Source organism: Phyllostomus hastatus, unplaced genomic scaffold, assembly GCF_019186645.2.
Source record: "Phyllostomus hastatus isolate PE091 unplaced genomic scaffold, TTU_PhHast_1.1 phas_contig_58, whole genome shotgun sequence".
Lineage (NCBI taxonomy): Eukaryota > Metazoa > Chordata > Mammalia > Chiroptera > Phyllostomidae > Phyllostomus > Phyllostomus hastatus.
This window is the reverse complement of record NW_025333916.1, coordinates 59,134,896-59,149,058: the sequence shown is the minus strand read 5'-3', so window position 1 is coordinate 59,149,058 and position 14,163 is coordinate 59,134,896. Positions and strand designations below refer to the sequence as shown.

At 40.0% G+C, this 14,163-nt stretch overlaps 1 protein-coding gene across 2 annotated transcripts in view; it reads left to right on the top strand.

Moving 5' to 3' along the window:
- Window positions 1-14,163, top strand: part of C6 (complement C6) — a 61,107-nt gene that overhangs the window by 17,471 nt on the left and 29,473 nt on the right. For both annotated transcript variants that reach the window (XM_045847847.1, XM_045847848.1), the window contains exons 6-8: window positions 2,981-3,119; window positions 7,229-7,429; window positions 12,788-13,028. In XM_045847847.1, coding sequence (XP_045703803.1) covers window positions 2,981-3,119; window positions 7,229-7,429; window positions 12,788-13,028 — 581 coding nt within the window. The remainder of the gene's footprint in view (window positions 1-2,980; window positions 3,120-7,228; window positions 7,430-12,787; window positions 13,029-14,163) is intronic.

Below are 14,163 nucleotides of genomic sequence, written 5' to 3'. Positions count from 1 at the left end.
AGAGCTTCTTACTGGAATCCCTCTCTAATCTGCCCAAGAACTGAGTTTTGAGAGCTACTTACTGGAATCTCCCTTTAATCTGCTGGCCTTAGAATCTCTCTCCCCTCTCTGATACATTACTACCCCCCAAAGGTCACTCCCTGGGTAGCTGTGCCTCTTTTTAAATGACATCTCCCCAAGGAGGAGTAACAGGACAAAACAACATTCTTTCCTTGTCAACATCAGTCACCGGGTCTTACATCTGAAGCAATATAAGCGTGCTATTTATTTTTTGCTCAGGTCTAGCCAAGATACAAACACACACACAAGCATATTACATATGTATATATAATTTTAAATGAGTTCAAAAAATTACAAAATATGATGCATTAAACCAAATTAGACAAAAGCCATTTAGAAATTGATAATATTAAAATCCATGATGTATTTGAAACACCAAGATAGTTCAAGTCAGTTTAAATATCACAGCAGGGAGGAGACAGAATAAGACTGAAAATTTCTGCATACTTGACTTAACTGGTGAAAGGCCCCTCAGGCGTGGCTCCAGAGAGCCACCTCCTTGAGAATCCTGTCTTCAGGCTCTCTGCAAGCAGCCAAGACCTTCAGAACTTGCTCACGACCTGGGAGCCATTTTTGTTTTTTCTTAGCTTGGGACAAACTCACAAGTCCGCGGCAGAAAGCAGTGTAAGGTCCGCAGTTCTTTTTTCCTCATTGACCCATCTCAGATCAAGAAATGAAAAGGAATGAGTCTCAAACACCTGTGTTTGTCATGCTAACTTAAGTAGTCCGGAAAGTTCTTTCCGAACCAGCTCTCTGTACTTCCTCCCTCAATTACCTGCATTGACACCGTTTCCGATATGAATGAGAGCACACCTGGAGTTGTGCTCGCAGCCACTGGGGTGTGAGATGCATCTTACAGAACCCGCAGGAATCACTCCCGTTTCAGACCGCTTCGCTGAGCTGTGACTCCCATACCAGTCCTCCCCGTGCGCCTGTTTCATCCTCGCACCGCACCACACTCACGCTTCTGACAGCAGATACGTGGGAGCCCTCCCCAGCGAAGCACCCCTCTGGGACACCAGCTGGCTGTCCGGCAATTTAACTCAATAGCAATGCTGTCTACCTGGAGATAGAGTCAGATGCCACATGTGAAGGGCTCAGTCCCACAAGACTGCCCACCCCCGACGCTTCAGGTGCCACTTCACCTGCACTCCTGATGTACTGAAGGTTCCCACCAACCTCCTCCTTGGGTTTGATGAATGCGCTAGAGCAGCTCACGGAGAGAGCCCAGTAAGACAATTTGCTTATTGTTCGCCAGCGTATTGTAAGTGACCATGATAAAGGAAGCAGATGAGCACATGCACTGGGGGAGGTGTGGGCAGGGAAGGGGTTCTGAGCTTTCGTGCCCTTTCTGGGTGCACCTCCGTGTATTCGCCCAAACAGGAGTTCTCAGGACCCTGCATTTGGGGGCTTTTTTTCCCGAGGCTTCATCCCGTAGGTGTGATTGGTCATGAACTCCATGTCAACCCCTCTCCTCCCTCTGGAGAAAGGAAGGTGGGGTTAAAATGCTAAGCTTCTAATCAAAGCTTGATCTTCCTGGTGGCCAGTCCCCATCCCGGAGGCCACCAAGAATCACCTCGTTAGGAAACAAACAAACAAACAAAAGAAAACATGGCACATACAGATACTAGATGTATCGGGTTGATCACGCCTTAAATTATATAAATGCCTAATCACTCTGTTGTACACCTGAAAGTAATATAATATTTTCTGTCAACCATTACTGAAAACTAACTTTAAAAAGGAAAAAAAGACAGCGTTATCACCCAGGAAATTCCAAGAGGCCGAGGAGTCCTGGGTCACAGTCCAGGGTCAAAGACTAAACATTAGAACGAAAGACAAACTCAGTGGTCTTTTCTTTTTTTAAGATTTTATTTATTTATTTTTAGAGAGGGAAGGGAGGGAGAAAGAGAGAGAGAGAGAAACATCAATGTGTGTTTGCTGAGGGCCATGGCCTGCAACCCTGGTATGTGGCCTGACTGGGAATCGAACCTGCGACACTTTGGTTCACAGACACTCAGCGCTCTTATCACTGAAGAGATTGCAAGGGTTTTAGGAGTTCCGGGCCCAGCAGCAAAGACCGTTATATATATATTTTCTGTTATCTCGCCATATGCATTCCAGCATTACTGAGCATTTTGACGCAAAACTTTTTATTCTTCCCCACAGAACACATGTTAAGATCTATTAGAATTTGGAAAACTATTGGCATCGTGGAGAACTTTCTATCTACCAAAAACAATTTCTTAAATATTTGAGTTCTGCCAAGCTAATTAATTTCCACGCTTCAATTTCCTCATTTGTAAAATGAGTATAATAATTCTATCGGCACCACGTGGTTATCATAAATTGTTAATAACTAATATTAGATAGCGATAAAAATGCTCAACTTATCGTAAGTAGTATTGAGTATTAAGCTTTTGTTAAATAAACTTTAAATATTGGTTAATAAAAACAATATTACTACAATTCTATTAAAATGTTGCTGTTACTATTTTATTATTAGATCTTTACAAGCATCTCTTTATCGCACTGAAGCAAAGCAGGCCAAGGATGGCATTAGTTATGTAGTAATTTATTTCATAATCTGCTTCCAAAGTTAGTGCTGGTTTTATAAGTCATGAAATAATCATAAACTCGAATTTTCTTTCAGGTTGAAAGCCCAACACATCTAAGTGAGTGGAATTAGGGGAACCTGATAGGCCAGAAAGGTTAAGTTTTGGCTTCCAGAGCTTTCTGGATGCTTCACCATAGACAGAAAGAAGAAAAAAGAAAGAAAAGAAAAGAAAAAAGGGCTTTCTTTCCTTCAAGCCATTTGTCATGAGTTAAAAAATGTCTCAGAGAGGAATTTCTTTCATATAAGTAAGTTTTAAAGATTGCTGTACATCTATTGAATTCTTGAAAATTGCTTTATCCCCAGGTTTGATCTTCTGGCTGGAGAGCCCAGAGGAGAAGTCCTGGATAACTCTTTCACGGGAGGAATATGTAAAACTGTCAAAAGCAGTAAAGCAAGCAATGCATACCGTGTTGCAGCCAATCTGGAGAATGTCAACTTCGAGGTAGGACAGCCTGTCTCGGTGGCATTCCACCACCAGTGGTGATTATAAGCTAAAATCAGTGATGAATGAAGGGACAGAATAAAAAGTCAGTGAATATTTTTTAACAATCTGGTATGTGTTAGCGTTTAATGCTTCCACAACCCAGTGAGGTCAGTGTGTTATTGTCATTAATTTACAAATGAAAAAAACTAAGCTAATTCATTTGCCCAAAGTCAAACGGCTGATAAGCAGCGGATTAGAGATTCAAGCCCACGCTTCCCACACTCCCGAGTTCGTGCTTGCCCCAGAGAACACACAGCTGAGACACATCCCCACCCAGAGAATGGTTTGATTTATTCACAATTTTCTCCTACTACATAGCTCATTCTCCCAGGTAACCACTGAATTTAGACTTCAAAGAGTGCCTGCCTTCTGAAAAGTTGAGAGGAATCTGAGGATAATGAGGGTAGTTTTGCCCACCTTCCTTTCTGTTTGATTGGTGGATTTGGTTTTCTGTGTGTTCTCCTCAGTGGTGGTGAGCATCAGACTACACACTCCCAGAAGCTAGCCTGGTGCCTTGCACGCGATAAGTGCTCCATACTTGTTGAACGATGTAAACAGATCTATTTACTGTATGATAAGAGAAACAGAAAAGACATGATTTTAATGGTAACACCCACGCATACAAATTGACATGCGAGAGGGAATTTCAGAAGGTTTAATGATTTCCGAAACCACTTTATGGAGAGTATGAGTCCAGCCAAAGTCATTCGACCCTTTTCTTTAAAAATAACTTTTATATACATATAAATACAGACATTTTCCAATGTAATAAACTCAATTTAACACCATCTAATATTTATTAATGGTGTGGGGTATGTCCTTAGGATCCAGCTGCCAAATTCAAACATTTTGGGGGGGACTTTCCCTGAGAAGCCTCATCTGTGGCCGAAGGTAGACGTGACAACAGTAGCAGGTGACCTCTGACCAGGCAAAGGGACCACCCAGAGGCAGATGGTAACCCCAAGGGTCCTCCACCAACAAGGGAGGCAGGACCGATCTTGCTGACAGGCTAACCAGTAACTCAGAAGAGCTGTTCTTCCAAAGAAACAATAGCATCGAAAATCCTGTCAGCTGATGGTTCTAATCTTAAGATGATATTGTATTGAATAGGTTTTGTCGACAGAACTAAAACCCAAATATTTACATATAATATTGTCATTACACATGTAAGCATCCTATTTCAGGATGCTTTCCTGCTCTGAAAAAAGGAATGAAGCCCACTTTCAAAATACATTAATTTCCAACAACAACAACAACAACAACAAAACACACTGCCTGTATCCTCAGCATCCACTTTGTGTAATTTTACAGGTAAGAGAGATTAAGCTTGAGGTTAGGGCACATTTGGGCTTAGATAATGGTTCACACTTACAGAGTGAATAGAGTCTTCGAAGTACTTGCATACATGGTTTTACTTGATCCCCATAACAGCCTGCCTAGAAAGGTGGAAAATGCTTTATATCCACTTTACTAGTAGAAGACTTGGGCTCAGTGAGGATAGACAACTTTCTCAGGGATGTGCGGCCAGTACAGGGTGGAGCAGAGGGAGAATCCCGGCTCCCCGCTCCGCGCTGCCTGTGCTGGATGAGACGGTGATGGTCGTGGCGAGACAGACATTAACAACCGTGCTCTGCACACCAGGTCTGTCTGAGCACCTTTCATAAACCGTCATTGGGAAGGCGTCACCCATGCGCTGTACCCACGGAGCCAGGCCCTCCAGCTTACAAGAGCCAATTGTTAAATTTTCGGAAATTTTGCAAGCTGATTATTAAATATAGCCATCACTAAATATTAAATATGTAATCTTACAATTAAATAAAAATATTAAAACCACGGACAATAATCACTCCAAATGTATCACTTCTCAAAGGTGTCATTCCATTTTCCTATTGATTACGCTCCTGAGGTCACCCGACATCTACTGTGTCTGTATCAGGAAAAGGTTATATAATAATTTTGCCTCTGGGCACCATTTCCCAAGAGGAAATTCAGAGGCCCCGCATCAGTAGCTTGGAATCAGCTATGGTAGGAATATATACACCATGAAAAAAATGCAAAGGCTGGAATAAATCACCGTATTTTTCCCCTCCCAGACAACTGGTTGTTCAGCATTTAGCAGCAGGCTCCTGGACCCACCGACCTAACTTGATAACCCAAGCCTAGAAGGCAAGTAACATCAAGAAATACAGCCTGAAAACCCTTATCCAGAATCAAGTAGACTCATTGCGTTATCAGTGTAGCTCTGAAACTTGTCCAGACTGCAGAAGTTGCATGAGCTGATCTCCAGCTGCGCGTCATTGAGTTCTAGGCGATATTCAACTGCTGAGGAAGGTCATGGTTACATGTGTGTCTTCAAACAATGGTTTGGAGATGACTAGACCCAAGGGCAGATGCTACTGGCTTCCTTTTCACTGATTTCTATATTACTTTCATGCCTTTAGCAGGTGTGTGCAAATCTAAGCTATACCTCCTAGAAAACAATAAAGGGGGAGAAGTTCAGCAGTCATCTGACCTCCATTCTCCCACAGTACTGCTTGACCTACCTCCTAAACATCTTTTCAATCCACCAGTTTTATTCTACCCAACCACCACTCCCCTAGACCTGGCCGTTATCCTGTCCCATCTGGCTGATTGCACCAGTGTTTAAATCACTCTCCTCACCTCCATTTCAGTTAAATCTAATTGACATGATCTTGGCAAACCACGAATGTGGTGGTAATCCTCCCAATTTTTCATTCATTCAGTTAATATTTTTAAAGATCTTATTATATGCAAAAGCTTGCCTGTGGAAGCCAATCCCGGCATTTTAGCAGGGCCTACCAGACCTGGCCCAGTTCCCCAGTTTCATCTCATTTTCCAGCACTGTTCACCTGTGAGCCTATCCTCCCATCAAGCTCATGTGCATGGTCAGAGTTCCTCTGAGCTTCTGCCCAGGACACACAAGCTCCTTCCTTACATGTTACTATCTTTTTATTTAAGCTGACACGTCTTTTCTTGTGTGAGAGCTAGTTCATGAAACAAAATCTTTGTAATCTGAATTTTTTAGAGAAATGGCACAGAAATGTTAGCAACTATATCTAAATATGATCACATTGCTTCAGTGTGAAGAGCTTTATTCATATACATGTTCAAAGCTAACCAGCATGCAGGGCAATGTCTGAAAGTAACACTGAACTTTTGACTGTTTTCCTGTTGAGCAAGAATTTTTGCAGCTGCATTATTTTGTCTTTGCTTGACTAATTGTGCAAGCTAGTTAATTGTGACATGTGGTTTGCCTCACAGTTTATTTAAAAACTGAGTATGTTAAAACAAGAAGGGATTTTTCCATCGCAAAACAGACCAACACCTTTTAACCTAAGGAAGTACTCTTTAATTTGCCTTGCAAATTAAAAAAAAAAAAAGTCTCCATTGTTCTCTTCTTACCAGCCTAACCATAATGAGGATTTGACTAGTACTTAAATCCAGCTTCAGTCAGCCAAAGTCTTCCTAGACCAAGTCTTTGAAGACTGATAACCACCCACCAGGCAGAACCAATTGATTATTCATCCTCTGCCTTGCAGGCATGGCCAGTAGAGTGCTGATGCCCAGCACTGAGACAAGGCTAAGAGGATGGGGATGATCCCGGAGCAAAATCAGACAGGACCTACCTCTCCTCTTCTAGGCCTTAATTTTCTGAAAGATATCTAAAATTAGATTGCAAACTGCATCAAATTCACAGGCAGACTGAAAATAGTTACTTATTATCCTACAAAGTCTCATCTTGGGAGTCACTTCCCTGAGCTAGACTTTCCTGGTATTATCTCCCTGGGTTTTGTAGTTATTTGTGGCAATTCCATCAGCAGCACCAGACGTCATATAGGGAATGAAGTGTCTGTGAATTTCTTTCTCCCTAACTAAACTACTGACGCCCTGCAGGCAGCAACTAATATTATTCCATGTTCTCTAGCAGAATGGATCCTCAAGAAAGATTTATTGAATATACAAATGAGTGATCATTGCATTAGGTCTTTACAGGAAGCTCCAGCATTTCCTAAATTCTGCTTTATTTCATATGGATTTTTCTCCAGGAAGAAACTATCGAAGATGACTTGGAAACAGATTTCTATAAGGATTTAACTCCGATTGAAAAGAATAAAAATCAAGAAACCTTGGTTTTGGGTCAAGCAGACAGAAGTTCTTATGTGCCAATTTTTTATTCCTCAACACAGAGTCAATCCTCCACCCAAAATTCTGCCTTCAAAGAAGCCATTAAAGCCTCCCACAAAAAGGTAGTTACAATGGTTCCTGAGAGCGAATACCACCCACGATCATGCAGCAAGAAAGGGGTTTTGATATCAAGCGAGTAGGATTTCTAATTCATATTTAAATAGTTCTAATTTTTTTTGCGGTTGTTGTTTTATCCTACTTCAAAAATTATAGAGGTACTATATATAATGATGCTTCCTTTGTGCATGTATTTAGCTGTATTTATGGTTGTTTTCTTTGTCTTACTGTTTTAGGAGTATGTATTTCTTATAAACCACATGTTAACAGGACTTTGCTTTTTAAATGCAATTTGACAGTCTCAACTCTGTGATGGGAAAAGACAGACAACTTACTTTTAGGATGTTCATTGAAATACTTGATCATTTTCCTCCCGTTTTTAATTTTTTGTACTCGTTTCACTTGGTTTCTGTTTCCTGTTTCTCTAGGTCTGCCATCTTTGTTGTAATTCTATCTACCACTTTTGGGGTCACTTTGGAAGTTCTACTAGCTTTATAATTCTGCTTGTAGCTACCCTTCTCCCATTATAAAACATAATTATGCCTTTGCTTTGCTTTTCTCACAGTAAGTAATATCAGCACTCCCCAGAGATGTGTTACCTGTTGCCCACACCCCATGTTTGCTCTCTCCTTCGAACACATGTGCTCGCTACTTCCCCACCGCTGTCATCACAGGCCTTCAGGACCTGTTTCATTGAGATAGTTCAATGTGTTTGTGTTCTGTAAAGATTGGTTTTTTTAAAGATCTTATTTATTTTATTTCTAGAGAGGGAAGGGAGGGAGAGAGAGACATCAATGTACGGTTGCTGGGGTTCATGGCCTAAGATTGTTTTGTGCCCTGACTGGGAATCGAACCTGCGACACTTTGGCATGTGCCCTGACTGGGAATCGAACCTGCGACACTTTGGCATGTGCCCTGACTGGGAATCGAACCTGCGACACTTTGGTTCGCAGTCCACGCTCAATCCACTGAGCTATGCCAGCCAGGGCCTAAGATTGTTTTGTTTTAGCTTTTATATTATATGTGTACATTTGTATTTTATTCTGACTCTTATCTTCTTTACTTAAAGGTCCCTTGTGTAACACTTATAAACTCCAAGTTTTTTTATTTTCTTTTATATTTGTGTTATATTTTATATATGTATTTGTGTGTGTGTGTGTGTGTGTGTGTGTGTATTTTTTTCCATTCGCTCATCACCATTTTCTGTCCTCTCATCTTCCCTTTCTTGACATCCTTCTTCTCATTTAATCATCATGTTTTTAGTATCATCCCTAGGTAGGATGCCTGCAAAATATATTCCCTAAATTCTTATAATATCTCTAAAAATGCCTATATTTTCTCTGAGCAATAAAGATAAAAGAATATGTTGGCTAGATAAGGTATCTGGGATCATAGTTTTCTTCTCTTGATGATTACTAGATGTTATTTCACTATCTCCTGATCTCCACACTGATTTCCGTAGGAAAAAAATCAGTGTAGCGATGATTTTCTTTCTTTTGTTCTGTCTGGAAATTTACAACTTTTTATGCTGAGAATTTAGGTTATGTCTAGGTGTTGGACTTTTCCTATTAATCTTGCCAGAAACTTACAGATTTCTTTTAATATGTAAAATATATCTTCAGCCATTAATCTTTCTTCTGCTGCTCCTTTTTCTCCTATTTTTGCATGTTAAATCTCCTAGACATCTCTTCCAGCTCTTAAATGATTTAGAGGAGAGATTTTTTTATTAGATATTTTTAGACCTCTGGAGGGCACCATTTCATGGCTCCTCCTGCCTGTACTGTAGTGTCTGTCACATTTTTATTTATTTGCTCATTCATATGCTGATGTAAATGAGACCTATAGCACTTTATAGATAAATTTCCTAAACATTTTATTTATCTTCAAAAGAACCCTAAAAGGTAGAGCCTTTTTAAAATTTAAAAAAAAAATTTAAATTTTTTTATTGCTGTTCAATTACAGTTGTCCCCCTTTCTGCCCCATTACTTTCCCCTGCCCTGCCCACCCCCTCCCATTCTAATCCCTCCCCATGTTGTCCTTGTCCACGGGTCCTTTATGCATGTCCTTTGACTTGGTCCTTCCCCTTCTTTCCCCCATTATTCCCCTCTGCACTGCCCCCACCTCTGGTCACTGTCAGTTTGTTCTTTTTTTCCATGTCTCTGGTTCTATTTTACTCACTTGTTTGTTTTGTTGATTAGTTTCTATTTATAGGTGAGATCATATGGTACTTGTCTTACACAGCCTGGCTCATTTCACTTACCATAACGCTCTCCAGTTCCATCCATGCTGTCATGAAGGGTAGGAGCAGATATTTTTAACACCATTTTTTCACATGAATAAATTGAAGTCCATCTATTTATGTTTAATTCAACACACATTTGCCAAATACCTAATGTGTCAGGCTCTACACTCAAGTCCAAGAAGCTAAGGAGCTCCCATGATTTTACGATGAGCAAATGCCAGAGATCAGAACTGAAATCGGTTTGTCAATTTTTGTTCACTATTCTTACCCACTACATTACACTTCATTTATTTATAGTTTCAACAAACTGTGAAAAGAATATAGCTCTGATATGAACATATGAAAAAATAAGAATAAAATAGATTCCTTTTATAATATAAGATGGCTAACTCAGTTGAAATGGGCTATGGGTCCTATAGTGTCCCTCAAATTTACCGAATTATATTCATAAGACAAGTTACTATCAGAATTATGAAGATATTAAAATACATCACCACCCCACCCCCACCCACATCCATCCATTAATTTACTGATTCAGGGTATCTATCATTGAGCATGTGATTCTGGCTTCTTTTTTTTTTCCTTAAGTCCTCCAACTCACTCTGATATCATACCCAGGATTGGAAATAACTGCCTAAAAATACAGTCAAAGATGGGGAAGGAAATGGAGATGTTGAAAGATATATGTATAGATTGACATTAACATTTGCTTTATGACAAATTGGTTTATACAGAATTGTGTAATTCTGTATAATTGGTTAACCAGAATTGGTTTATACAGACGGTTTCAAATATGCTAGAGGACACTTGTAGAACTCTCATCTGTAGGTAAATGGCTGTTATTTGATCCTCGAATAGTCTGACCTAAAGTGGAAACATTTAGGGCTATTACAGTATCAGATTGAAATATGTGAATCTTTTGATAGTCAACCATTTCTGATTTATAAAACTGTCAACTCCATATGGTTCAACCCAATATCATAACTGTTGCCTTTGATTAAATCAGAACAGAATGAGGAAATCTTAATCTAAATACTACATCAAACTCTTAGTCTTCGAATGTTGAAAACAAGGTCCCATAAACTTGAAAATCAATCCAAGTCCTTTAGTCAAGCTTAATGTTTTGTTTATTAATTTTGTCAATCTGAGATTTGACTAAACATATTTGTTGAGCATGCAGTCAGTTTCAACATCAAAATATCAGTTTTCTCGGTAAGAATCAGTGCTTTTCTGATTTGCTTTGCAACAAAAGATCTCACAGAATGTTGAAGTAGATCACACATTGTTAAAAACATGCTGTCATGTAATTTTTTAGTCTAACCAATTCAAGCCGTCATGCACCGGCAAGTGGAACACCATGGAGGTGCTTGTACTGAGCTGAGGTACCAAAATTTTACCGGTACTTTTTTACAATTTAGGTTTTAAAGCTCCCTGGAAACTTTGAACCCCTCATTTCAATGCCCAGATCTGAATGGGTATTTCAGGTACTCAGGGAGTGATCATGCTTCTTATTAAAAGCACAATGTCCCTCCAATTTTCAAAAGCTATGTTTCTATGACAAAATTCAAGTTTGAGACTTAAAAATAGCACTAATGGGCACTTCAAGTCTAAGCTCCACAGAGGCATGAACTTGGCCTTGTTCACGTCTGTGTCCACGGCACCTAAGACAGTCCGGCAATAAGGATGCCGGCGGGAAGAAGGGAGGAAGCAGAAGGGAGAGAAACAAAGAGGGGGAAGGGGAAGGAAAAGAGGGGAGGGGAATGATGACTCTTTTTCAGGCCTCGTGATGATCGTTTTTCTCTTGCGTTAGCAGTCATATTGTGCCAGAATTATAGCATACAGGAAGATAGTTGTTTAATAATTTACAGCTATAATAAAGTTCTGTTGCTAAAATGTGCTCCTCTTTCTGTTTCTTTTGCTCACATACTGTAATTGGCTAAAATTGAGAGATCAGATAAAGTACATAACAATTTTTGAAAATGTTATTGTAATTGTTGTTCAAGTACAGTTTTCTGTCTTTTACTCCCATCACAGCCTACCCACCCAGTACTCCCTCCCCACCTCCCTCCCATTTCCACCCCCAGCACATAACAATTTTTAAAAAGAAAGGTTACAGGGGTACACTTAAAATACTCAGTGGCTGTGTAGAAGAACAATTTAATAGAATGAGATTTGCGGCTTAATACCAACCACCCAATCCTAAATCAACCAGGCATGACAAAAAATGATTTAAAAAAAAAAACCTTTCAACAGATATTTTTGCTTATGAGTGGAGGAGAGAGAGATTACAAATAATTTTGGTTAATTTTACCTCTTAGTAATTTTGAATCAGAGCATTTTGGTCTATGTGACATCGAAGAGTTGTGAGTGGTCGTGGTGCACAGCCCCCATCTGTGCAGTAGGGGACACAGGTCATGGAGGCCTAGAGAATTTAAATGCTTCAGCCCCGTGACAAAGCGGTGACTTGACTCTCAGTTACATAACTTCCAGTTGAAGATTTGTTGCACAGCCCTTACTCAATCACCAGAGGTATTTGCATTAGCAAGGCTCTCTAAATAGAAACTCAGTAGGGATGCAGCCATGATGGACAACCGCGAGAAAAAGCGTGACTTTGCTCATCACTGATCTCTTTTTGGTAGAGAACATGCCAGTCACACCACTTACATCACTGAGATAATCTCATCTGTTTAGCACTTTGAACATCTCAGGAAAAGGTACTGGGCAACAAAATGAAAATGATAGTTTTGTATGCGAAACCATGCGAGAGAGAGTTAAAATGGTTTGTAACACTAGATTGAAATGAGACTGCCCTGGCTGGCGTAGCTCAGTGGATTGAGCGCGGGTTGCGAACCAAAGTGTCTCAGGTTTGATTCCCAGCCAGGGCACATGCCTGGGTTGCAGGCCATGGCCCCCAGCAACCGTACATTGATGTCTCTCTCTCTCTCTATCTCCCTCCCTTCCCTCTCTAAAAATAAATAAATAAAATCTTTAAAAAAATAAATAAAAAAAAGAAATGAGGCTAATGATCATCGGATGACATTCGAGTGCTGGATCCCTAAAGGCAAACTTTCCTGACCTTTAATCATCTTTTCTTTTTACCCTTTTCTGCTGTTCCTTTCAGGATTCTAGTTTTATTAGAATCCATAAAGTGATCAAAGTCTTAAACTTCACGATGAAAAGTAAAGACCTGCAGCTTTCTAACGTCTTTCTGCAAGCGCTTAACCACCTGCCGCTGGAATACAACTACGCCGCGTACAGCCAGATATTCGAGAACTTCGGCACGCACTACTTCACCTCGGGCTCCCTGGGAGGCGTGTACGACGTCCTCTATCAGTACAGCCGTGAGGAGCTGCAGAACTCAGGTATGCTGACTTCCGCCCTCGTTTTCATTAACCGATCTGATAGAACGCGATACCCTTTTCTCTTACTGTATCACTGTAAACCATTTTTATTAACTTTATTTAGACCCTGCTTTATTTCCAAAATGATATGAAGAAAAACCAAAAGTATACAGTCAAGTAAATAGAACAAAAGTAGAAAATTAGGACCAAAAACGAAGGAAATATAAATATGCTTAATCTCTTTGGGGGGGCATCGTTTTTGTCTCTGGGTTTCCTCATAAGCTACACATTAGTGGTCCCCCCAAAAGAGAGAGGCATGCCTTACCTCGAGAAAAACAAGACTGGTGCTGGAACCAAATTCTAAAGGATAATTTACTTATAGCATTTTTATAGGCAATAATAAATTATATAGAATAGTAATTATAGCAAATTCACTAGCTGTCTTTTTCTTTTAACAATTTTAAGCTAAAAGCCAAGGGCATAAGATGAAAGAATAATTAAGGTGTTGACAAGGGACTAAGTTCATGTGGGCCAGACAGGCACCTGCTGGTGATAAAGCTTGAACCCAGATGAGAAGCAGTCTTATTTGAGGGAAAGTCAGAACTTTATCTCTTGGTATGTAATCAGTGATATTTTCCTGGTTCTATATAAAATAATATAAACCTTAGTTTATACATAAACCTTGGTTTCTTAACTATTTTTTAAAAGATTTTATTTATTTATTTTTAGAGAGAGGGGAAGGGAAAGAGAAAGAGATGGAGGGAGACATCAGTGTGTGGTTGCCTCTCACATACCCCCTACAGGGGACCTGGCCTGCAACCCAGGCATGTGCCCTGACTGGGAATCAAACACACAACACTTTGGTTCACAGGCCCACATTCAGCCCACTGAGCTACACCAGCCAGGGCATGGTTTCTTAACAATTATTGTAAATTGTAAATATTAATTATTATTACAGCTTATGTACCCTTGAAATAATTTGTTTTCAGACTGCTTTGTTAAATGGCACAGGGCCCTTGTGATGATTCTATCATGTGTCTCTTGAGAACATGGTAAGAAGCTGGATGGTAACAAGAATCCAATAGTGTCTGAGGACTGGACTTCCGGCCAAAATGGAGGCATAGGTAGACACACTGTGCCTCCTTGCACAACCAAA